The sequence below is a fragment of the Arvicola amphibius genome, chromosome 13 (genome assembly GCF_903992535.2).
Source record: "Arvicola amphibius chromosome 13, mArvAmp1.2, whole genome shotgun sequence".
Taxonomy (NCBI): Eukaryota; Metazoa; Chordata; class Mammalia; order Rodentia; family Cricetidae; genus Arvicola; species Arvicola amphibius.
The window spans coordinates 47,474,797-47,500,006 of NC_052059.1; the positions used below are offsets into that span (position 1 = coordinate 47,474,797).

The window sequence follows — 25,210 nt, forward strand, 5'->3', positions numbered from 1 at the left end:
CTGCCGCCCTGTGAAGCTTGTTTTGTTTTGTGGGAGAGGCCGGCTGGGCTCACAAGTATCTGGCAGACTCTGCTCCAGAGTCACAAACAGTAAATGTCCTCACTCCGGATCATGAGAGCTGAATGAATGGCCACGCTGAGATCAGCCAGGGTCTGTGAATGTATGGTGCTTCTTGAACGGGAGCGAGTGAAATTGTTACCAGGGTTAGGGACAAAGCCTGGGCTCTGGCAGCCCTAACAAGCTTGGCTTCACTGTCCGTCCTCAATAGGTGACTTAGAGAAATAAGCCATTGGCAAACGGCAGAGAAAGGAGATGGTTCAGGGTAGTCACGATCCATAAGCTGATATTCAGGGGCTTGCCACGAAGTTTAGGGTTAAACAGGAGGCTGCTGGTCATGGGGCCACACTTTGGGGGCTATGATGAAGAGGCAAGGAGGCAGGACCAGGAGTTCCAGGCCAGCCGGGAGATACGGGTCAGCGACTGAGAACGCACAAGGACAGACACTGCTCTTGCAAAGGACCTGAATTTGGGTCTCAGCGCCCACATCACACAGCTCACTACTGCCTGTACTTTGGGTAGATCCAAAGCCTCCGGCCTCCACGGGCACCAGCCCTCAAGTGCAGAGATCCACACACAGATGGACACATCGTTAAAAAGAAGAAAATAATAACAGCTTTTAAAGAGAAGGCAAGCATGCACAGCCAGGCCGTTTCCAGGTCGTGGCGTGGACGCTCCCACCCATTGCTGTCTTGGCTGTGGCTGTCCTGAAAGAGGTTCTGTCAAGTCAGAACTGTGTGACCTGTCTTTCCTGGAGACAAGTTCCTCTTCTGGCAGGCACCCAGCTTCAGCCTTTTCCTTCTCCCATCGTGAAATTTCGCCTCAGGAAGTTCTAATTTCTTAGAGGCTATTGTTTCAACAGTGTGATAACTCAGGGGAGTGACCCAAGTATCTCTTCAGAAGATCTTGTTTCCTGCTAATAATCAGGCATAGTGGTTGCAACCCACTAGGCTAGGTTCTATTCCAGAGTTGCTAGTGTGGGTCTAGGTGGGGCCTGAGGACCTATGTACTGGGTACCCTTTGGGAAAGACTTTTGGGGGACCCATCTGTCTCTTGGTGAATGAGGACGGACGAAGATGGGCTTGAGGGTGGGCTGGGTTTTCATGCTTTCTGCTCTCCCATAGGTCGAGGCTGAAGCTGTGAACCGCTCCATCACCATTGCCAATCAGACCAACTGCCCCCTGTATGTCACCAAAGTGATGAGCAAGAGCGCAGCTGACGTCATCGCCCAGGCACGGAAGAAGGGTGAGCCGAGCCGTGCGGGGGCTGTTGGACCCACTGTGGGCAGGTGGAAGGAAGGAGCCTGCCCACTGGGGAGGCTCTTTTTCCGACCCTCGTGCCAACTGGGCCACTTTTATCATGTTCCAGCATTAACCTAATTGCACTCAAACAGAGCGGGCAGCTCTGGTTTCCTCCCTTTGTTCTGTGTCCATGGCCTTGTTTGTATCTATTTAAAGCCAAGGCCCTGTGGGCAGGTAGCTCTCTCTCTATATATATGTTGATTTATCAGCGTGATTCTGTGTAAACAAACTAGTCACCTACATAGGTTACATCACTTTTCACTGGCTAGAGAGCCTCTCTGGGAAATGCTATTGTGTGTTTTCCCTCCATCTTGGGTGGCTGCGGGACACATATGTTTACTGGCCTCAAGGGACTCCCTGCGAGTGTACTGTGGGTGCCTTCTGCCTGAAGCCGGTTCTCCCGAGACAGATCCTAGAAACTAATTCACTAAGTGTAGCTTCCAGCACTTTCCCTTGGGGATCTTCCATGGAGCACCTTATACATTATGAATAGGCAGCTCCACTGTCACCTGCGGAGGCTGGGAGTTTGGCTGGTCACAAGGCATGCTCTTTGCTTAGGAGTTAGCACAACCTGTAGAGCTGGGAAGAAGAGCACTGGCTGATGGGAACCTTAGCCTGACCCGAAGTGAGCATTGCGAAGGGATGCCCGTCTTCCTTCTTGTCTCCGCCACCCTCTGGTGGATCTTTCCAGCTTGTCTATCTCTGTTTATCTGGTTCTCCCTCTCTCTGGTGCTCCCTTCCCCTCACCTTTCTCTCTGACTCGGTCTCTGTCTAGTTTGGCCTGTACAGCTGTTCCTACTTCGCTGCGTGATCCACATGGATCAATAAGGACTGTAAGGATATTTTCACTGGTGGGTGACTTGGTACAGACTCCGGAAGAAATTGCTCAATGGCTACTCAGTTAGCCTGTCCCCAAAATGGCTTCCAGACCAACCTTGTGATTTATGGCCCCTACTCTTTGGGGCTTTCTGGGGTTCCATTTGACCAATTGCTAGGCTATTAATGTTTGAGAGCCTGCCCTCTCCTGGCTGTTTGAAGAAATTGCCTCTTATTTAGTAGTAGTAGAAACAGTATCACTTTGTTATTTTCAGACATGGTCTTCTTATAAAGCCCAGGCTGGCCTGGAGCTCACTGTATAGCATTGGATGACCATGACTTCCTGATCCTCCTGCCTCCACCTCCTGAGTCCTGGGATCACATGTGTGCACCTCTCTTCCCTGTTGGAAAAAGCATCCAGAATTTGTTCAGCGTTGGCCTTAAGTTATTTTTGGAGGAAACCATGTAGGTGGTGATTGAACCCGTGGTCCTTTATCACCCACGTCCACTTGTAAGGTGACTGAGTGTTCAGCTTCAATACCAAACACCCTTCCTGATGGCACTCCTTCCATGTAGCACGGGCACAGGTGGTACAGTGTCTGAAAAGGGAGGGCACGGTGGGCAGCTAATTTTGTGTGTTTTACTGATCATTCTTCATAATACGGAGCCGTAATAGGGAGTCAGGTAAGGCAAACATTCACATGACTTTGTATTGTGGCCTTCCTGTCCAAAGTGTGAAACATCAGACTCACCTTGGCAGAGGGAGGGGTCAGCCTTTTGACAGCTCACAGCTGGGGTGGCGTCACCAGCTGGCTCCCGAGCAGCACTGAAGCCTGTGGTACTGACTCAACGCTCATGAAGCACACGGTTTCACTCCGGCATTTTGCTTTGGGGACCAGAGCAGAATGTTGGTTTTGTTCACTTTTGAGCCTGGTCCCAAAAGGAAGAAATTCCGCCAGTTCTGTTCCAGAACCTTCCATGCATATATCCAGCTGTGCCCATACCGTTCTTCTCAGTGTAGCCTTTGCGTTCAAGCTGTTGCTCTCTGACAGACCCAAGTCACTGGGGAATTCCACAGCAGAAGGCTCTGGCCCTGTAGAGGCCTGGGAAGGCTCTTGGTGTCCTGTTGGAATTTCCTAACCTCCTCAGGAGGCAACCTGGGGCAGCAACCTTCATTTTTTCTTTTGTTCTGAAGGTCAGAGCTTGGGAAGAGCAGAGCTGGACTTGATGACCGAGTGTATAGCTTCAGGCTCCAAATCTCCATGTTAATGTTTGACCAGCTCACCTTTCCTCTTGGGGGATTGTTTTAGTAGATAAAATTCTTGTGGTTTATATGGGTTGGAACTTAGTTCAGGTGTAAACTCAAGCCTGACCCTTAGCATAGGCCTAGGTAATAAGAAACATATATACACACACACACACACACACATATACATATATATATATAATTTTTATTGAACTATATATTTTTCTTTGTTCCCCTTCCATCCTTTCCCCTCTCTTTAAACCCTCTCCCATAGTCCCCATGCTGCCAGTTTACTCAGGAGATCTTGTCTTTTTCTACTTTCCATGTAGATTAGATCCATGTATGTCTCTCTTAGGATCCTCATTGTTGTCTCGTTTCTCTGGGGTTGTGATTTGTAGGCTGGCTTTTGAAACAAATATTCTTGAACACCAAGAAGAAGGACACAGCAGCAGGCTGTTTGAGGGTTTGTTCCCTGGGATTAATAACACTGATCAGGACCAGACCCTACATGTGTTACAGCCATGTGACTTAGCATCTCTAGGTCTGTTTCTCACTTGCGAAGGGACAGCCGTGATTGTGACTCTCCCCACAGAGGGATGCTTGCATTTAAAGGAGATAATGAGAGGAGAGGTGTGTCCAGTAACTAGTCATGCTTGCCACTGAGGCATGAAATGATGGTTTAACCTGGAATGTGGTTCAACAAGCCCAGATGAAGATGTTCGTGTATTTTCCTCATGTGACACTTCAGGCCTCAGTGCCAGGAGCTAAAAGTGGTCTTGACCTCAAGCATCTGCCCTTGGAGGGAGGGTGAGGCAGGAGCAGAAAGACGGGAGGGGAGTGATCAGTGCCATTATGACCAGGCAGGACTAGAGGACAGGATAGGGAGCCTGTGAGGTTCAGGCTACGGGAAGGACTTAGAACATCAGTTATCACTCTTCATGTGCCATAGCCTCGCTACCCACAGACCCACTTGGTCCTATGTCCAAGCTGGAGACATTAGGGCAAATAAAGAAATGAGATAAATAGGAGACTATGGGATGAAATGCCAGTGGGGGCTGTAGCTGTATGCAAACTAGACCAAGCACAGTGGTGGCCTGCTTTTTCTGAGTGACCTTGTGGCCACCGTTATTCTGTGCCATGCATCAGAACACTCAATGTACATCCTTCTTGCCCCTCCTTACCCAAGGAGGTAAGGAGGTTCCTTAGAACCAAGGGACAGCCACATTCCAATAGTCATGGCTGTTGAGGGACACTAAACCCAAATCCAGGATAAGACTTCTCTTGACCTACAGGCCAACAGAGAAGACTATTGGACATCATGAAAACCCTGTGCTCACATGAGCTATGAAGTCTGCTTCACTTTGGGGAGGAGTCCTTTGGGTTAAACTAATTTACCATGTAGTAATCTTGAACCAGACTTGAGATTGAGGGTGGCATTTGGGTTGGATTGTGAGTGTCACGAATTCCTAGCAGAGTCCATTAGTCAGAGAAACAGCCCACTGGAGGATGCAGGAGGGGACAGGAAGACAGGTGGATTTATTTCAAGGCATTGGCTCATGCTGTAGCGGAGCTGGAATGTGAAATCTTCAGAGAAGGCCTGCGGGCCAAAGACCTAGGTGATAGACAAGGGTGCTGCTTACATCTGAAGGCTGTATGGAGACAGAAGCATCTCCTGGTCAATAAACAGCATGTGCCCCGGATGCTGGGAATTCAGACTGCATTGTAATTCAGCCAGGTAGAATAAGATCCTGCGTTTGACTTTCAGCCACTTGTGCTCTCTGTTGGTAAGGTATACGTGGGCTCTTCCAGGGTAGAGAGAAGAGTGGTTCCCTGTTGTAGGAGACTGTTTGTTCCCGGCTGCTCAGCCCTGAAATAACAACACAGAAACTGTATTACTTAAATCACTGCTTGGCCTATTAGCTCTAGCTTCTTATTGGCTAGCTCTTACATCTTAATCTAACCCATATTTATTCATCTGTGTATCACTACGTGGCCGTGGCTTACTGGCAAGGTTTTGGCTCGTCTCTTCCCAGCAGTGACTACACTGCTTTCTCCCAGCATTCAGTTTAGTACTCCCCTCCCCCCCCCCGCCTCCACTTACCTCTATTCTGCCCTGTGTAGGCTCAAGACAATTTCTTTATTCATTAACCAGTAAAAGCAACACATATACAGAAGGACCTCCCAAACCAGTTCTGGACCTGGGAATTTGAATCCATAAATTCATTCTTTTTTCTTTCCAACCTGTTTTGACCAGCACTAATAGAGGCAACCGACCAGTCTTTTAATTTTAAAAAAATGATCTATGGCATCAAATACAACATCCACAGCCTTGCCTTGTAGAAGCATTTGACTCAGGGTCCCCAGTGGTGTTTTCATCATTGCCATTGTGGTGTGGACTACATGTGTTTTCCTTACCATAAGAATAATCAGTAGTGCCCCCGATTACCTCAGATTAGATAACCAATTCTAGGAACTTATCCTGAATATTTTGTTTACTGTCCCAAGGGATGGTATATGCGCCTGTGATCCCAGCACAAGGATGGGGATTCAGCTCATGAGAAGTCCGTGATCGTGAGACTCTAAGGGATAGTCCTTAAAGCTGACCTAAAAGAGGCATAAGTAGGATTGTTAGTTGAATGTCAGCCTGGGCTATAGTTTAGCATGGTACTGACTCAAAAAATAAAAACAGGGCTAGTGAGATAGAGTCGGCAAACATGTACAGGAACCTGAATTTGTCTCCCAGAATTAATGTAAAGAAAACGGTGTGGAGGTTCATGACTGTAATGTGTTGGGGAGGCAGATCTCAGGCTCGTTGACCAGGTAGGCTAGCTCTCTTAGAGAGCTCCAGGCTAACAAGATACACTGTCTTCTATATGTGCAACTCCCTGTCCCATGTGCATTTCCCACACTACACACACACACACACACACACACACACACAAAATTTGCTGCTTTAGAACCGAACCATCTTTGCTATCAGAATCTTACTGCATAGTCCACAGGCAGTTGAGGCTGTGGCCCGAGCACTCCCAGAGAAAGGCAGAGTAACATGGGTCTGTGTGTCTTTCACAGTTGAAAGTCTCTTTTCCCTGGGCTTCCATGGCTGAGCTTTAAGGCTCCCTACACGTGGTTTTCCATTGTTCTTGCTTTGGATTTGTCCTGCTTCTCGTTCATGGGAAATGACAAACTGTTGGAGCCCAGAGCTGTCAAACATTTTCAAACCCCAGCTTGCAGTTATTCTTCATGAATGTGTTCAGCCCGGGGCTGGTTGTGAATAAACATCACCCGCCCGGCCCCTGCATTCCTGGCCTGACTAGTGCGTCTGCCAGAGTCTGGCTTGGGGTCATATCCTTCAGTTTAGACTTTCCCTGGAGAAGAGAATCAGAAACTACAAACAGCTGCCAAGAAAGCATCAGCAGTGTATTTAGAGGAGCATAAAAAAGGCCAATTAAGCTGTTCGAGGTTTATTATTATTAGTGGTAATGATGGCTGGCACACGGCAGCTCACTGGTGTCTGTGGTCTGACTGAGCCCTGGAAGCCAGTCCATGGCTTCCTCCAGGACATGGTTTATAGGGCAAGGAGAGGAGCATATGGCAAGACTCTGGGCCACTGAGGTGGGGCTGTGTGTGTTGGGACAGGTAGAGAGCAGTGTGTGAACCACACTCCCCTGAAGGTGGAAGTCTTGGATATGATGGGTCCTGTCCTAATTTATGGAGCTAAAAAGTAGAAATGAAGACTGATAAGGACCTCGGACTCCCTCGGGAGGTTTGATTGGAGCAGAGCGGGAGCTGGAGACGTGGCTCGTCGGTGAAGAATTCTTGCTTTCCCAGAAGACCAGGCAGTTGGGTTCCAAGCACCCACCCTAGACCCCTCAGAACCACTTATAACCCCACTTCCCAGGAAGCTAAGATTTTCTTCTAGTCTCTGCTGGCTCACACACTCACATCTGCATATTCATACACAGGCACACATACACATAAATAAAAAAAAATCTGTGGCTTCCTCTCCCCAGGTCTCTTCATGGCTCCATCTTGGGTTGGCCAGGAGTCCCCAGTCTCTTATGGTCTAAGGAAGAAATTATGTGTCTCTAGTGACCTTGGAGGCTCTGACCCACCCTGTGTTTTCCAGCAGCTAACGGCTGAGTTCATTGTCACATAAGGGCTTATGCTAAGGGGGTGGGAGGCAGAGGGCAGAGGGCAGAGGGCAGAGGGCAGAGGGCAGGGGATCCAGTCCCACAACACTCACACCCCAGTCTTGGACGAAGCCTGTCTGTTTCTAGTAGCGGGCTCACCCAGTTAGATTTCCAGGGCCAGGATGGAGATGCAGACTCAGTAACAGGACAGAGGAAGACAAATTCCAGGGCATCCTGGGGATATATATTTCCCAGACAGATGAGATGTTGTTTTCTCCTCTGAGCACCTTTGCTGTTCTGACTTTTTATGGTGACAACACCTACATACCCCGAGGGCTGTGGGGACATGGGCAGCAGGGTTCACAGACCTGGCTGTGGGTCCTTTGTACAGAGGTGGGGCAGTGGATGGCAGGGCTTGTTGGATTGGGAGTTAGATTTCATCAGATCTGTTGAAGTTCCTCTAAGAGCCAATGCTGCCCCGCTCAGCTGCTGTACTTTACGAGGGGCCTGAAGAACAGCTAACAGTTGGCACTGGCTTTAGGAGGTCTTTTTCCATTTGGGGGCATGTGCCCAGTGTGCTTGTACAAGCTTCTATTGGGAGAGCTTCCCATAGGTCAGGATTGCTGGGTTCCTCTCCTGGCTCCTTCTTCCAGGGGTCTTCTGGGCATGCTTGTACTTGGTTCTAGAAACCTCCCTCCTGCCTGGAGGCTGTTAGCGAGTGTGGGCGGGAGGCAGCTAGTGGCCTCCCAACACCGTCTAACTAAACAGCCACTTCTTTGTGACATTCCTGAGGCAGGAGGGGGCAGCTCCCTGGAGCCAGTTTTGAGTGTCTGGGCAAAGAGGGTGTTGTGGCCTATTATCCAGTGATAAGCCTTTGCAAGGACTGTGGAGAGGAAGGGAGACACATTCCTGACTGAGAAGGATTTGGCCTTGAGGGTGGGTCGCGTGTTTAGAGAAAAGAAGCAAGCTTGGCTTGGTGCTGGCCGGAGAGGCAGATGGATTTGGGTAACCTGAGAGCGAGTTCCAGCTTTCAGGCCTTGAATTAGTGAATCATTAGAGCACCGGGTTGGCTCGACACACATTCGTTAAGCACCTACTGTATGCAGGCAGCAAGATGATCTTTACGTATGTTGAATGCCTACTGTGTGCAGGCAGAAAAGTGATCCAGGTGTCACTGTGGAGAATTCAACACTTTGAAAGTGGGTGATAATGTGGGTGTAGGATTCAGAGCTTAGGGGAATGGTGGGGCCTGAGCCATGAAAGGAAAGGCTGAAAAGCCAGGCATGGTGGCACCCTCCTGTAATCTCAGCTCTCCAGAGCCTGGACAGGAAGATAAGAAGTTCAAGTCCATCCTCTGCCACAGACATAGTGGGTTCAAGGCCAGACTCAGCTAGGAAAAAAAAAAAAAGAGCTTGGCATTGAATCATGAGGGAATAGGTAAAGTTTGGGGAAAAGGCAGCTTTTTTGTTTTGTTTTTGTTTTTGTTTAAACATGGAAGGCATGACTTGAGAGGTTTGTAGAGGGTTGGTGTGGAAGAGAATAGTATGCAGAGACTGTTCTGTGAAGATGGAGGGTCTACACAGGCCCCAGGTGTCACAGTGTCACAGAGCCTGCATGGGGAACTGGGCGAGCAAACCCAAACCTAAAATCTGCTGGAACGGGCTAAGAAAGGGATGAGGCCTCTCAAGGGTAGAGTGTATTTAAGACATGCAAAATGGACATTAGGCAATGTACATGGCCCCAGTTGTCTGGCCTCCTCTGGAGGGACAGAGAAGGCACCATTTGGACATCTAGGGAGCTGACATTCTTTTTTGGACATCATATGAAGTTAGACCAGGTTTCTAGAGCTCTGTAGATTCTCATGAAGTCAGCTGTGGCGCTGATGGCTGCTATTGATGGCTCCCCTTGTGTGGCCACTTAGGCATCCAGGCGTCTCTAGAAGATTCTGACACTGTTTGCTCTCTGATACCTCAGCCTTGTGATTTCATTTATGATTTCTGCTCTATAGCTAGGATTAAACATGGTAGAGGGTGTGGGGGAGAGGGCTGTCAGGTATGAGCAAGGAGGACCACTTCTGCATAGTAAAGATAATCCACTCATCAGCCGAAAAAAAGGAGATTCTAGGTGGTTCCTGGGTGTTGGAAACCATCTGAGTTGGACATCAGTGGTATGTAGCATGTATTGTCTCAGGAGAGAGCATTGACTCCACAGAGCAGGGCATCTTAGTGTGTGCTAACTTGGTGGCCTTGGCTGCCTAGGGTGCTGGACTTCCAGCCATGGGTGTCATCAACTGTGAGATGAGGTTATATCCCCAGGGAGGGAACACTAAGAGCATCCTACAGTGCCAAGCACGTAGTAATGTCTGCTAAGAGTAGTCTCTTTCTCTTTGGGCGTTGGACTGAGCCTTCTCGTCTGTTTCTCAGGAACTGTGGTGTATGGTGAGCCCATCACTGCCAGCTTGGGGACTGATGGCTCTCATTACTGGAGTAAGAACTGGGCCAAGGCCGCTGCCTTTGTCACCTCCCCACCCTTGAGCCCCGACCCAACCACTCCAGACTTTCTCAACTCCTTGCTGTCCTGGTGAGTATTGGTGACTTGTTCCTAGCTACACTCTAGATCTCCTCAGTCCAAAATGACCCAGCAGGTGACAGCATGGTGGTTGGGAACAGGTTTCAAAATAGACCCTTGTTGACCAAAGTTGGGTTTAATAATTGAGAATAAGGAATTATTGTGTCACCATCCTGGGTAGAAATTCCTGATAGGAACCTGGGTCGTTCTGACAGCCAACTAAAGGGTCTGAAGAGGTATCAGAAGGACTCCAGCATGGTTGGTGGGTCATCACTTAGGAAATATCTCACCAGACAGATTGAGGAACCCTGAGCTGTTAGGAAGCCTCGTGTCGTATGTTTCCTTCCAGTGGAGATCTCCAGGTCACTGGCAGCGCCCACTGTACCTTCAACACTGCTCAGAAGGCCGTGGGGAAGGACAACTTCACCTTGATTCCCGAGGGCACCAACGGCACAGAGGAGCGGATGTCCGTCATCTGGGACAAAGCTGTGGTAAGGCGATGATTCCCCTCTTGACTGGTCCAGGCAAGCGCCTGTCTCCGTGGGCATGGGGCTAATGTTGGCCAGATGAGAACATTCTAGAAACTCAAACTAGTGAGATGGTATTTCTCCAAGGCAGTTCCTAAGAGTGCATTTCCTTCTAAATTTGACATCTAAGTCCTATGTCAATGAGGAGATAGCTTCCTCAGTCCCTGCTGACCCGCCCAGTCAACAGTCTTTGACTTCACTCCTTTGGGAGTGTGTTGGAGAACTTCCAGGCTTCGATATTTGTACTCACCACAGGCTTCTGTTTGACCTGTTTTGGGTGGATATTGACCTAGGGAATTCGGAAGCTTTTTCACCTTATGTTTTAAAATATAGTAACAGGTTTTCTGATTCTTAATGAATTCTTTAGATTATGTGAGTGAAAATCACCTTGTGTCAGAGTTAGTCGACGGCGAGCGTTTTGGGGCATGTCTTCAGTTTTTATCAGCACAGGTGTGCACAGTATGTGTCGGCCTTCAGGTAACATTAGCATCACACACACCACCTCATGGCCCTTTAAAAGGATTCTTAATATGTCATGAAACTGTCATCGTTCTTAAACCCACATGAAGTACAGGAAACATACTTTTAATCTTCTTGTTTGTTTCCCTGAGACAGGGTCTCATTGGGAGGCCTTGGTTGGCCCTAAACTAGCAATGTAGACCAGGCTGACCTCTACCTCAGAGATCCACCTTCCTCTGCCTCTCTAGTGCTGGGGTGAAAGGTGTGGCCACTACACCCAGTGGAAAGCTTGACTTTTAATGGTAGATAAGGGTCTCTTTTTCTCCTGACACCAAATGGTCAATTTTCTATAATTCTTTGACTAAAACTTTGTGTTGTTTCTATTTTTTTTTTTTTTTAAACTGAGATGAGTCTCCATGTAGACATATCCTTGGGTACATCTTTAACTATGAGAAGTTTCCAGAAGTAACATCGCCAGGTCAAAGGGAGTCTGTTAAAGACTATAAATCATATTGTTAAACTTCTTCCTGCAAAGATTATGACACTTGGCATGGCATATGACACTCCTCAGTGGGTATGAAGAGCAGAAGCTCAAAACACAACTAACTTAGTAAATTGCATCTTTCCTATTTGATATTCAGTTTCTTTGCTGAGTAGAATGAATTTTTTTTTTTTTTTTTTGGTTTTTCGAGACAGGGTTTCTCTGCAGCTTTTTTAGAGCCTGTCCTGGAGCTAGCTCTTGTAGACCAGGCTGGCCTCGAACTCACAGAGATCCACCTGCCTCTGCCTCCCGAGTGCTGGGATTAAAGGCGTGCGCCACCACCGCCCGGCTAGAACGAATTTTTTGATATACCTTTTTGGTCGTTTAAAATTTTTTCTTCCTCGTTCTCCAGTGTTTAGAGCAGGTTTGGAAGGGAAGGACTTCAGGAAATGATCGGCCCTTACTATATATTTCGGAAAGCCAGGCTGGCCTGAGACTCATTGACTAGAAGCCCAGACCTGTGTCTGTCTTTGTTGAAAGGGAAATCCCAGAGTGCATTGCTTGTCAACACGTGTTTCTTTATTGCCGAACGTGTTCCACCTTCAGCTTTCTGACCTCCACCCTCCCTGTGTGTGTGTGCATGTGTGTGCATGTGTGCACACACGCATGTGTCCTGTGCCCCACAGGTCACTGGGAAGATGGACGAGAACCAGTTTGTGGCTGTGACCAGCACCAACGCAGCCAAGGTCTTCAACCTTTACCCCCGGAAAGGTCGTATTGCAGTGGGATCTGACGCGGACTTGGTCATCTGGGACCCCGACAGTGTGAAGACCATCTCTGCCAAGACGCACAACAGTGTAAGGCTTGCCCATCGTGGGTAGACCTGTGTGCTGCAGGTACCGAGAGACAGGGCCAGTCCAGGGATTCGGGCAGGACCTCAGCTAGATGGGAGTGAAGCTTCTCCAGGATGTGCGGTGACATCAGTCTTCCCGGGGCTGGACCAACACTCTTGCTTTCTTTACTGAGGTCCGCGAGACTGCAGCTCTTGGCCATGTGTCAGAGTAATGTCTGTCCTTAGACATTTGGAGTCCCTAGAGTGACATTAGAACCCCCAGAAGCTTCTAAACGTCAGGCACCATTCCATTGCTGTGGTTTGGGTAGTACCTCTTGTGGTGGGCTTACTGAAAGGGACCTAGCTAGAGAGCAGTTAAGTGTCCACTCCCGAGGTGGCCACTGGCCACTGTCATTTTCGTGCCCCCCTTCCCTCAGACCTGAGGTCTGATTGATAGCTATGCCTCTTGTCCTAAAGGAATTTTGACTTCTCCTTTCATAGAAGAAATCATCCAGACATGGGGTCACAGTTTAATAACTGTAAAAATGGGGGAAGCTCTTGGTCACAGAGCTTGGGCGGGGATGCGCCGTTAGCATCCTGGTGTTTCAGCTGAGAACCAGGGGCTCAGTGAGGTTTGGGTGTTCCGAGAGTTTACGAATTCAGTGAGCAGGAAGCTGAGGTATCAGATACCAGCAGTTCCTCGGATAGTGCTAAATATACCGAACACCAAGTGGGTAAGGGGAGGGCCTTGGACGGGTGTTTTCCTTTCTGTTTTTGGAGACAGGGTCTCATGCTATATACTACACTGACCTCAAACTCACTATCCACCCATCTCAACCTCCCTGTTGCTGGGGCTACATGTATATTCCACCAAGCATATAGAGTATTCTATGCCCGCTCATTACTCAAATCTTATTTTCTCTCCATCTTGATATTTTATTTAGCTGTAGCCATATGAGCAAGAGACAGTTCTTACAATGCTGAGATGTAAAGGAGCATGGAAGTTACTTATTTAAATTTTAATATGAACTCTTTAGAAATAGCCAAAGGGTAGAGAACCACTGGGAGTGGGGGGTGCAGCAGGTATCCTGAAAGTGTGTCTGCAAGTTATCCACATGCAGTGCCTGCAGAGGCCAGAAGAGGGTGCCAGATCCCTGGACGGGGAGTTAAATGTGCTCATGAACTGCCCCGTGTGGGTGCTGGGAACTGAACTTTGGATCTCTTGTGATAACAGCAAGTGCTCTTAACCTCTGACCCCGCTCCCCAGTCCCTAGAACCATCATTTGTTGGGATTCTGTTCAACTTGTTCCCTAAGAAGGCAGATAAAGAATAGAGTTTCAGTAGCGCTTACCCAAAATGCTTGGAAATCAGAGGCATTTGGATTTCAGAAATTTTCAGGTTCTCGTATGTTTGCATGAATGTTGGTAGCTGGGCATCTCTAGTCTGAAACCCTCCAATCCATAATTCTCTAAAGTCCAGCTCACTGGAATCTTGACATGAGTTGTTTCCCCCCTTCTTACAGGCACTGTTTGTGTGTATAGTCTTTGTTGTTTAAGGGCTTGATGCATTAGTACTGTTTTCTTGCCACACCCCCCCCCTCAAACTCACGTCCTCCTCTTCTGTAGTTAAATATGTGTATACACACACCAGTAATACAGAGTCTAGTTAGTGTTGTCCATGTGTGCATGCATTTCGAGCTAACCGCTTAGACTTGGGTAACTCCCCAGAAGCTAAAAGGATGTCTCTCCCTCCCCGTCTCAGCGGTCACTGAATGCCTATAGCTCTCTGGGAACCTTTCCTCCATCCGGAAGAGCAGTGTGATCTAGGGCAGACAACCTTATTGTGTAATGGCTACAATCTTTCTGTCAGCAAATACTGTCTCACAGCAGTGCCCCCTGATCCTCTGGCTCTTACACTGTCCCCTCTTCCATGCATTCCCCTAGCTTTAGGTGTAGGGGTTGTGTCATTGTGTCCCATCTGGAGTCAGGTGTGGAAGTAAGTTTGTTTTTTGTTTTTGTTTTGTTTTTTAAGACTGGTTTCTCTGTAGCTTTGGAGCCTGTCCTGGAACTTGCTTTGTAGACCAGGCTGGCCTCGAACTCACAGAGATCCGCCTGCCTCTGCCTCCCGAGTGCTGGGATCAAAGGTGTGCCACCACCGCCTGCCTGGAAGTGAGTTCTTAATGAGTGGAGTGGATCTCTGAGTGTGATCTAAGTGACCAGCAGGTGTCACAGGGAACACAATTCCTGCTGCTCCTTTTGGTGGGCCCGAAACCATAAGGACGGTCGGCCCCAAGTGCCGTAACGGCGTAGGGCAGGTCCAGGCATTTCTGAGACAGGTCTGGGCTTTCCGCCAGTCTAAATCCTCTCTCTTGGACTGAAGGGTTTGGCTGGGCTCAGTGCCAGCTTCTGTGGCCCCTGTGGATACTGAGATGGTGGGCGCTTCACGGGCAGACAGCTGGACTGCATGTTTATGGCTGGTCTTGCCTTGCTGGTTCGGCATTAGCCTTGGTGCCACGCCTGCTTAAACTTGTATCATCCATCTTGGGATGCTCAGTGACGTCCTCAGGGTGAACCTTTCGTACGCCTGTGTATCATTTCTCATGCCCACTCTTTTCATTTGACCCTCTCACTACAGGGTCTGGTGTGATTATCCCAAGTGGGGAGATAAATCAGCGAGAGGTGCAGAGAGCTTCAGTGACTGGTCTAATGTTACATAGCGATCTTGCGGTCGAGCCAGAGTTAGAAGCCTTCATTTTTTTGGCACCCTTCCCCCACCAGACTGCGTGTGCCGCGTCATGGCGGGGTGGGGTGGAGAAAGTGCTGTCCTCTTTAGTGGAGTGCCCTCTCCAGAGGGAATAAAAGGGACGGCCAAGGCTCATTAAAGACACATGAGATTGGGCAGGTAGTTGGCATCAGGACCTCTCTGCTTAGACAGAAAACAGGGAGGCATGAAGGTTCGGGAAGACAGTTGCTACCGACTGACGCTTTTATCTAAGCCTTTAGGGCAGTATCCTTGCCCTGATGTTTCTGAAGAGATGTGGCCCTTCCCGAATGCCTCATTGCCTGCTCCTGCTTCAGGGGCTGGCATTAAGCATGCCTGTGTGGCATTGCTCATCTGGTAAAACACAAACTACAGACTCCAGGTCTGGCTTCAGTGTGGAAAATCTAACTTATCCATAACCCTATTTATTGCTAAGCCTCCATTAGATTTTCCAAGATTCCAATGTGCTCTGTAATTTTTGGGAAATCCTGTGACGTTAAAAATGCCCACGCTTAGTGGTGGCACAGCCTCCCATCTCAAAGGATGACAAGAGGTCTGGGGTCCCATCCTTGAACATGCCAGGCTTAAATCACTCAGAGCAGTGGGTTCTTAACCTGTGGGTCTCAACCCCATTGGGGGGATCAAACGGCCCTTTCACAAGGGTCCCCTAAGACCATTGGAAAACACAGATATTTACATTATGATTCATAACAGTAGTAACATTACAGTTATGAAGTAGCAATAAAATAATTTTATGGTCGGGGATCATCATAACGTGAAGAATTGTATTAAAGGATCGCAGCATCAGGAAGGATGAGAACCATTGATATAGTAGAGTCATGGTTCTGCTTCCCTCGGTATTTTAAAGGGGGGGGATGGCTATAGAAGCCTTTACACCAGCTCCTTCCTAGGCCACTAGCCCCAGTGCGTACATTGTTCATGGTTCGGGTACCAGGGACCTGTGCGTGTGGAGACCGAGTGCAGGACAGCCAGCCGTGGACAGGAGACTGGGGCTTTTGTGTCATCTCTCCTTTCATAGGTGAGGTGTGGCAGAGAAACAGCTAAGGTCACTTCACTGGCGGATGGCCAGGTCTTGAATAAAAGGGTCCACGGCCGAGGCTGTGTCTGTCTGGAGATGGATCACAAATTAGGAAGTGATGGGAGCAAGGGAGACGTCACCTTGATCTTAAGACAGCCCTCACAACCTCCCCAAAGTCATGTCAGAGGAGACAGGATTCTTTCACCTTGCTCTACACGCAAATATCCCTTATTGTGTCATTGTCGTCATATAAGCCTTGGGAGGGTGGCGTGTGAGGAAACCTAAAAGTTCTAAGGCAGGGCGTAAGTGACATGGACCAGTGTCATCCAGTGCCTGCCTTTTGCCATGCACAAAACAAATACCGATGGTGAGATATATCTTTAGTTTCTGTACCACGATGCAGGAAAACACCCAAGATGAGGGCGCTAGTTGGGACTGGCATGGCCTTTGTCTGGGATCAGGAAGATGCCGGTCAGTCCTTGGGGAGGTGGTGTGGAAAAGCCCACCATGCTTCTGCCACACCCTTGAGGATTGGGGTAGGGAAGAAGGTCCCGCCTGAGGTTCTGAACTGGAAGCTGGCACTCATGCAGGCTAGGGTTTAAATCTCCCTGCCTGTGTGGGTCAGACAGCCTTGAGCTGAGAATGCCGTGCGTGGCACTTCCGTGGTGCTAAACCGCAGGACCTAGGGTACCCCCTGGAGGATCTGGCTTCCCCTGGGCTACTGCGCCCACACAGCCAACTCTGATTTCAACGACAAGCATCCTCTTCAGGGGGTTGCTCTGAGCCATGGTGTCCCCCGGAATCACGGAATCGATCTGTAAAGCCTCTTGCCTGCAGCCCTGCCCCTCCACTTTTGTTTAGGGCAACACCCCACGTTTCTCTGTGGAGCCTCTGCACAGTGCTCAGAGCGGTCACTGGCCCTACGGAGCAGTGTGGCTTTGCCACATGGGACACATGCTGCCATGTCTTTGTGGCCTTTTTCTGTATTCCGCGGCCGCTGCTCCAGCCTATGACCTGGGTGGTGCGGCTCCGCCCTCAACACTAGCGTTTTTTCTCTTGGCCTGAGTTTTCCCAGAAGCACATCTGCTCTGTGACACACGCTAACCTCCAGCTGCAGCCATTTGTTCCCGCAGACAGCCGTGTGGAAAGAGCTGTAGGCCTCCTGCCGGCGCTGAGCCAGAACTTCCCAGAACTTCGAGAACCGTGGGCATGGCTCTCAGCCCAAAGCCTCTTGTTTTCGGGGCTTCGCTGGCAAACACATAGGAAAGCCTCCCACCCGTTTCCCAGGAGGGGGCGCCAGACTGCCTGTTTTTACCCTCCAGGACTTGAGCCCCCAAACACCTGTGGGTCATTGAGGACTCTAAACCCTCCAGGAAAGCCTCCCACCCGTTTCCCAGGAGGGGGCGCCAGACTGCCTGTTTTCACCCTCCAGGACTTGAACCCCCAAACACCTGTGGGTCATTGAGGACTCTAAATCTCAATCCTCACAGGCGTGCTGTCTTTTACCTGCCACCAGTCTATACTGTTGAGGACTGTGATGGAACCTTAAGCTCCTTATAGGCTTGACATCCAGGCAAGGCTGTTGGAAACTCGCTCATTTCGCAGTTCAGCTGGACCTTGTTTAGAGGCGAGCCTTGGGAAGTCTGCCTGCACTGGGAAGAGTTGGTGGACACAGTCTCTGCTAATGAAGAGCCCCTTTCTTCCCTCCCCATTCTGTTTCTCTTTTCCCTTCTTTTTTTTTTATTGTACTGGGGACTGGACCCAGGGTCCTGTGCATTCCAAGGGTTCTACCACTAAGTTCATTCTGTCACTAAGCTACCTCTCCACTCTGTTAAAACAGCCTTGAACACACTGTCGCTCAGGCAGGGCCTTGACTTGTGTGTGAACTTGCTGCCCCAGAATCCTGAGCATCTGGTTCATAGGTCTGCCCCACAAGACACAGCTGGAATAATTTAATTTGCAAAGCGTCTACAAACACATGTGCACGCACGTGCACACACACACACCCAGAGGCATGTGTGTACTACCCATGTTGTTACATGTTTATTTTTCTCTCAGATTTGGAGGTGGAAGTGAGATGAATCTATGTTATAGACAGAAAGTGAGTGTTCCTGGGGTGGCTAGTGGGGACAGGCTTCATCTCTGGGGTATACCAGTAAGCTTCATCAGCCTAATTCAGTCCAGGACAGGGACAGGGACAGAGACAGGGATTTCTCTGATGGTAGCCGTCCTCCTCTACCCCTAGGCTCTTGAGTACAACATTTTTGAAGGCATGGAGTGTCGTGGTTCCCCACTGGTAGTCATCAGCCAGGGCAAGATCGTCTTGGAGGATGGCACGCTCCATGTTACTGAAGGCTCAGGACGCTACATCCCCCGGAAGCCCTTCCCTGACTTCGTCTACAAGCGCATCAAGGCAAGGAGCAGGGTGAGTGACTTGGCTAACTTTTAAACATCATGGGTTGAGTTTAATGCTGCAGGCATTCACTAAGTACCGTGAGTCAGAGTACTGAGACGGGGGGCCAGAAAGTTAAAGACAACCTGACGTTTTCATCCCGAAACTGAACCTGCTGGTGGAGGAGACAAGGACTCTGACGATGAGTGTGGGGTAAGAACTCAGAGGAGGGAACCACTTGCTGCAGAATCATGGAGGAGGATGCTATGGAAGAATACATTTGGGGTTTGAAGTTTACATAAGAGTTTCTCGAGCCAAAGGACACTAGGAAGATGGGATGCCATGGGTGGAAATCCGACAGGGTGTTCAGGGCGTGGTGAGCAGCCCGTGGATGGCGCTTCGGAACGGAGGTGGGGAAGGGGTGGAGCTTTAAGGGAAGTAAAAGAAGAGTGAGATTAGAGAGATGGTTTGACCTTGAAAATGACCCCAGACCCTCTTCACAGTATGATCAAGGGTTTCTTGGAGGGCTCAAAGATGATGTGACCTAGTGGGAAGGAATCGTAAGAAACCAGCAGAGTAACCCGTTTTTGGGAACCCACCTTGGGAGGGAGGGCTTTGGCCTGGAACTTCAGGGGCTGGTTGCATATCTGTGCCTATTGTACTTGTCCATGGGGTGAGGGGCTAGTCCTCAGGCATCCCTGGCCTGTCTCCTAGTCCCCAGGCATCCCTGGCCTGTCTCCTAGTCCCCAGGCATCCCTGGTCTGTCTCCTAGTCCCCAGGCATCCCTGGTCTGTCTCCTAGTCCCCAGGCATCCCTGGTCTGTCTCCTAATCCCCAGGTATCCCTGGCCTGTCTCAGCTGCTGTTCCATCGCACTGGAAGGGTTCAGGGAAGATGTCCTCTGTGAGTGTGACACAGGTTGTGGGGTGATTGTGTGTTTCAGCTGGCCGAGCTGAGAGGGGTCCCTCGTGGCCTGTATGACGGACCAGTGTGCGAGGTGTCTGTGACCCCCAAGACGGTCACTCCTGCCTCATCGGCTAAGACGTCCCCTGCCAAGCAGCAGGCACCACCTGTTCGGAACCTGCACCAGTCTGGATTCAGCTTGTCTGGTACGGCCAGGGCTGGGCGGTTCTGGGTAGGTTCTGTAGAACCAGTAGGTCTTTGTAGTAGGTTCTGTAGAGCCAGTCTGAGGCTTCGCAGAAAATGCAAGGTAACAACAGTCTCGTTCTTTCCCCAATGGGGAGCACTGCAGCCACCAGAAATGAATCTGTCAATGACAAACTGGGCTTCAGAATCTTCAGATCAGATTTTGTGCCAAGGGATGCTGAGATGCCATGGGATGCTGAGACACCCACCCTTGTGTGACCCCTTTGAGACCGAAGGGACATTTTCTGGTCTGTCACGTCCATTGTTAAAGAGGGACTGTGGCAGATGAGTGTGGAGCCTGGACTCTCTGCAGCCCGCCTTACTCTGGCCTTCTGTGCCTCAGCCCTCACCTGTGCGGTGAGTCTCAGCACTGGCTCCCCGTGGGCCTGCTGTGACATCCACTGAATTAATGCATGTTAGTTGCCCACGACAAAGCCACTGGACATGTGTGAACCATCTGCAGGAGTAAGACCTGTGACAATTCTCTCGGTGACAGAAAAGTAGACTTTCTGTCTTGGAAACTTCCTTCCCCTCTTTCTTCTGGCCCACTATGGGGCCTTGCGTTCTCCCAGCTTCCCAAGCTTAGACAGACATCCATGTCCTGTGGCCTGTCAACAGCATGGTTTATTACACAGACTCCCTTTTCTTGCCACATCTGCTGGGTTTTAGAACATACCTTACATGCCCATGATGGATGAGGAATTTCCCACTTTCAGGACTCTGCGAGGTGTTTTGGTTTGGGAGACAGGCCCTTAAACCACAGTTTTGTCCCTAAGGTATGAGATCCGTCACAACGCCTGTCACCATGTTATTTACATAGATGGCGCAGGTTGCCAGTCCTTTCTGTGAAAGAAATGCTTGGAACTGGAAGCCAGCCTGCATTTTTAAAATTAGAAAAATATCATGTAGATAATGAAATATTTTGTGACTAAGACCCAAATCTAAACATAAAATATGGGCAGGACACATGGCTCAGCAGTTAAGAGTGAACTCTGATCTTGTGGGGGATCCAAGTTTGTTTCTAGCGACCATGCCAGGTAACTTGTAACTCCAGCTCCAGGAGATCCAGTACCCTCTTCTGGCCTCCTCAGGCACTGCACTTCTGTGCATGAACTGCACCCCTTCATTCATATATATATATATATATATATATATATATATATATATATATGTATATATATGTATATGTATATATACATATATATGTATATTTATGTATATACACACACACACAGCACACACACACACACAGTGCATCTGTGTTTCATATACATGTGACAGGGTCTTGAAGGGGATTTCATACAGTATTTTTAGTATGCCAGGTCTGACTACTGTTCGTCCTAGCAGGTCAAGTGTGGAATTTTCCACTGCCACATCATGTCAGCTCTCAAGTAGTTTTAGAGTTTAGGGCAGTTTGGGTTTGGGAGCTTCAGACCCAGCATTCTTTACCCGGACCGTTCGTACCCCTCCTGAGTGAAGAGCCGTACTCACTAGGACCTTGAATCTAACGGCTTTCCTGGGAAGAGATGGCTTGTACCATTCTACTTCCTGTAGTTTGAACCTTTAGTGAGGTTTGGGAGAAGGAGTAAGGTTGTGTGTGCTTGGTTCAGTTTTTCCCCCCAGGAGTGTACCTGAGCATACCTCAGGAGTCTGATTTGATTTCACCTTTGTTTTAACTTTTTCCTAGGTGCTCAGATTGACGACAACATTCCCCGCCGCACCACCCAGCGCATTGTGGCGCCCCCTGGTGGCCGTGCCAACATCACCAGCCTGGGCTAAAGCTCCTAGGCCTGCAGGCCACATGGGGATGGGGGATGGTACACCTGAGGACATTCTGAGACTTCCTTCCTTCCATTTTTTTTTTTTTTAATTTTAAAGAGCCTGTGATAGTTGCTGTGGGCAGCCAGTTCCTGGGGCTTCCTCTTGGGCCCCCCGCACTCGGTCTCCCCTTGGAATTTCTGAATTCGCTCACCCAAGCCCCTACACAGTTGTGAACACCACACCCAAGCCTAGCCACCCACCCCACACGGAGCTGCATCTCACACGCAGACACACACCACCAAGCAGATCCCAGCGAGGGTGCCCCACCACACCCTCGGCTGTGTGGTTAGCACCTTCCTGTCCTGGGAAGACATAATGAATTGCCCTGAGCTGCCTTCTTTTCTTTTAAAATGTTTTTTAAAAAGGGGTTTTCTTTGTGGGGCTGGGGAGGGATGGGCTGGGGAGGGATAAGGGAGGTTTTTTTTTTTTTTAATACTAAATTGAAAGCCTGATTCAATATTAATCCACGGGTCTTGAACTGGACATCCTAATGATGCAATTATGTAACCATAACGCAGATCCGAGGCTGGCAGGCTGCTGCTGCCCCTCTGGAGAAGCTCCCCGCATCTCCATCGCCATCCCTTACTCTTCAGGGTCAGCTGTTGTGAAGAGGCGGGTTTTCTTCGTTGACCTAGATTTTGCGGCAGATTAGACCTTTTGAGGGTTCTCCTCCCCCTTTCCCCACATCTTCTGTCTGTTCTGGCTTTTTCTCCTGCACTCACGGCGAGATTTTGATGCTGATTTGTGTTTCCCCCACAGTGTTCTTTTCTCCTTACCCTGCAGCCTGTCCTTAAAGCCGGGCATTCCGATTTGGCCGCAGGCACAGCCTGAGAGGACCCTACCTAGTTTTGTACCCACGGCCATAGTTTTGTGCAGTCCAGGTTTCTGTTAAGATTGGTGCTATCGAGTTCCCATCACTAGGAGGTGTCTGAGTTTGAGGCTTGCCAGACACAGGGGTGACCCGGATTATGACACCAATATTGTCATGTGTGGGCCCAGAATAGAGTCACATGTGCAGAAACACAAAGAAGAATTAGGCCGCAGAAGTAACAGAGGTCCTGGTCAAATCTGTAAATCCAGTTCTCAAGCTCAAATGACCCTACCAAGCTGGGGCCAGTGTCTCTGTGGAGGAGCCCTTCCCAGCCTTTCCCAGGAAAAGCTGAGAATTCTCGAACACTAGGGTCTTCTCCGTGTATGTATGTATGTGTGTGTGCAGGAGGGAACATTTCTTTTTCTGTCCAGTTATTTCAAAAAGTCTAACATGATGTGGGAAGCCCTTCTAAGGGTGGAAATCTTGGGGGGGGGATAATTAGACTTCAAGCCTGTTTTACAGGAGGAAAAACCCTGTCTTAGGAAACAGTATCTCATGGGAAGAAAACTGTACAGATTGAATGCATGGCCCACTTAGAGATCCTGTCACCACTTAGAGACCATGTCACCTCATGTCTGTCACCCTTCCTCTTCCTGCTGTAGTGACAGATTTTCACTAGCGGGCTTCTTTCTCTATTTGCCGACTTCTGTCGTACTTCCTTCCAAATGTGTTTCCAGGTCCATGTGAGCAGTGTTAGGTCCACAGGCCCTTTATGAACCCAGTCTGTTGTGTAAAGCAGGGCCTCAGAACACAGTGACGCTTTGAGTGGCCACACATTTTGCCTTTGGGGTTAACGGTTGGGGTTTTGGTTTGTTGTTAATTTTTGTTGTTTTTTAAAGGTAAATGGCACTTTTAAACATTGGTTGACTTAATATATTTGCTTCCCCCCCCCACCACCTGCGCTTAGAGAGGAAATTTGAACAAGTTGGGAACCACCTTTCCGTTCGTTTGTTTGGGTTCTGAGAAAGCTCGCAGCTCTTCAATTCTCACCGTCTTCCTGCCGTTTCTTGTTTGGGGCCGTGGTCCTGTCGGTTGTTTTAGATCATTTTCTTAAAAACACCAAACCAAACGGAACAGTTTCAAACCCGGAGATTCCCGCAGTCCGTGTAAGCATGTTTGCCCGTCGGCTCGCTTTCTGTGTCTGTTAAATGAATGTCCCGTGTCAGTGCTAAGATAAGTCAGCACAGTGTCTCAGAACTGAATAACCTCAGTGACTTGATGCTCTCAATCAATGTAGGATTTACTGCTAGATGGATTTTAACCCTTGAACTTGTGATTGTGACCCATGAGGGGGGGGGACCTTTCAGTGCTAAAGCTGATCGTGTGTGTAGCCAGGAAGGTACTTTTGGTTTTTGTTTTGTTTTGTTTTTTTTTCAAAAAATTTTTTTGTTTTATTTTTTTGTAACCGCTGTCTTAATGGCAAAATAATTATGGTAAAATACAAGTCTCGTGTTTATTATTCCTTAAGAAGAAGTCTGTGTTATATTACCACTGAACACCCAATAAAAGCAGAATGTGGTTGTTTCAAAGGCGTTGTCTGTATTGAGACCCTTACGGTGTATCAACTTCCACTCTGAAGTTACTCATGGGGAAGCCCAGGGAGTGGCTTAGATTCAGGCCGTGGACCAGCTCCTGAGTGCTTACCTCCATGCCACAGGTTGCTATGGAAACCCTGGTGACAGGATGAGTTCTCATCCCAGACAGTGCCACATCCAGGGGCCGAGGGCCACGGAGGCTGAGGATCAGTGTCTGAAACCTCATCCTAGAGAGGAGGCTCTGAGCCTCCAGGAGTGCCAAGCCAAATGTGAGCCTGGGATCCAAGTGGGTCCACACAAGCTGAGGTGGGTGTTCTGGGTAGGCGCTGGGCTTTCTTCTGATGTTTTTTATGGGAAATCTTCCAATTAGTTGGGGGGGGGGAGGAGAGAAAGAAGACCGCCTAGTGTCCTGACACCTCAGCAGAGGCGATGTCAAAACCAAGAGCGAGACCTAGTCTTCCAGCCTCAGCCCAGGGTGGAGGATGCTGGTAAGGGTGAGAGGCATGCTGGGCTCTCAGTTCCATGCTCCAGGTCACATTGGTCTGGCTGAAGAAGGAGCATGCTTTGGGCACCCTGGGCCATCCTATGATAGGGCTGGTTTACCCCTGGGTCCCATAACACCTTATACTATCATCATCATCTAAACTGGATATAAGGTAAAATTCAGAATTATACAAGCCCAGCCTGATGGTTTGCTGGGGTAAATGTCAAACACTCAGGAGGCTGAGGCAAGACTGGGTGACGTAATGAGGTCCTCCCTTAAAGGAAATATCAATGAAAAGAAAAAGACAATGTTATTATTACAAGCGAAGCGATGGGAAAGTAATAGGAAAAACAAGGCCCCATGTGACTTCGAGCAAGGCACCTGCTTGGATCCTTTCAACCCTCACAGTGACCTACAACGACCAGTCACAACATTGACTGTAGTTAAGGGTGAAATGGTCTTTAATTGAGATGGTGGTTCCAGAACAAAAGGCTTGGGTTCTCCTGGGAGCCAGTGTCGAGTGTGTGGGGGCTGTCTTTGTGACCGAGTAAGTCAAACAAATGTGAGAACGGGGAGCGGGAAGTCTTCAACACGAGGAACCTGTGTGGGGATAATGAAGAGCCCAGCTCCATCCCGCCATCTCCCAGACTCCACTCTCACCAAGAAGGGCCTGTGGACTCTAGCTCATAAGTCCACATTCCACTCAGCCCCTCAGGAGACTGCTCTTTGCAGGAGAGGCCCCAC

General features: G+C 49.1%; 1 protein-coding gene across 2 annotated transcripts in view; it reads left to right on the forward strand.

The window, feature by feature from the left end:
- The window catches only part of Dpysl2 (dihydropyrimidinase like 2), a 103,247-nt gene extending 81,297 nt beyond the window's left edge, over positions 1–21,950 (forward strand). For both annotated transcript variants that reach the window (XM_038309919.1, XM_038309920.1), the window contains exons 8-14: positions 1,182–1,302; positions 9,977–10,133; positions 10,471–10,612; positions 12,275–12,445; positions 18,465–18,644; positions 19,553–19,718; positions 21,443–21,950. In XM_038309919.1, the coding sequence (XP_038165847.1) occupies positions 1,182–1,302; positions 9,977–10,133; positions 10,471–10,612; positions 12,275–12,445; positions 18,465–18,644; positions 19,553–19,718; positions 21,443–21,534 (1,029 nt within the window). In that variant the 3' untranslated portion in view covers positions 21,535–21,950. The remainder of the gene's footprint in view (positions 1–1,181; positions 1,303–9,976; positions 10,134–10,470; positions 10,613–12,274; positions 12,446–18,464; positions 18,645–19,552; positions 19,719–21,442) is intronic.
- The last annotated feature ends 3,260 nt before the right edge of the window (positions 21,951–25,210 follow it).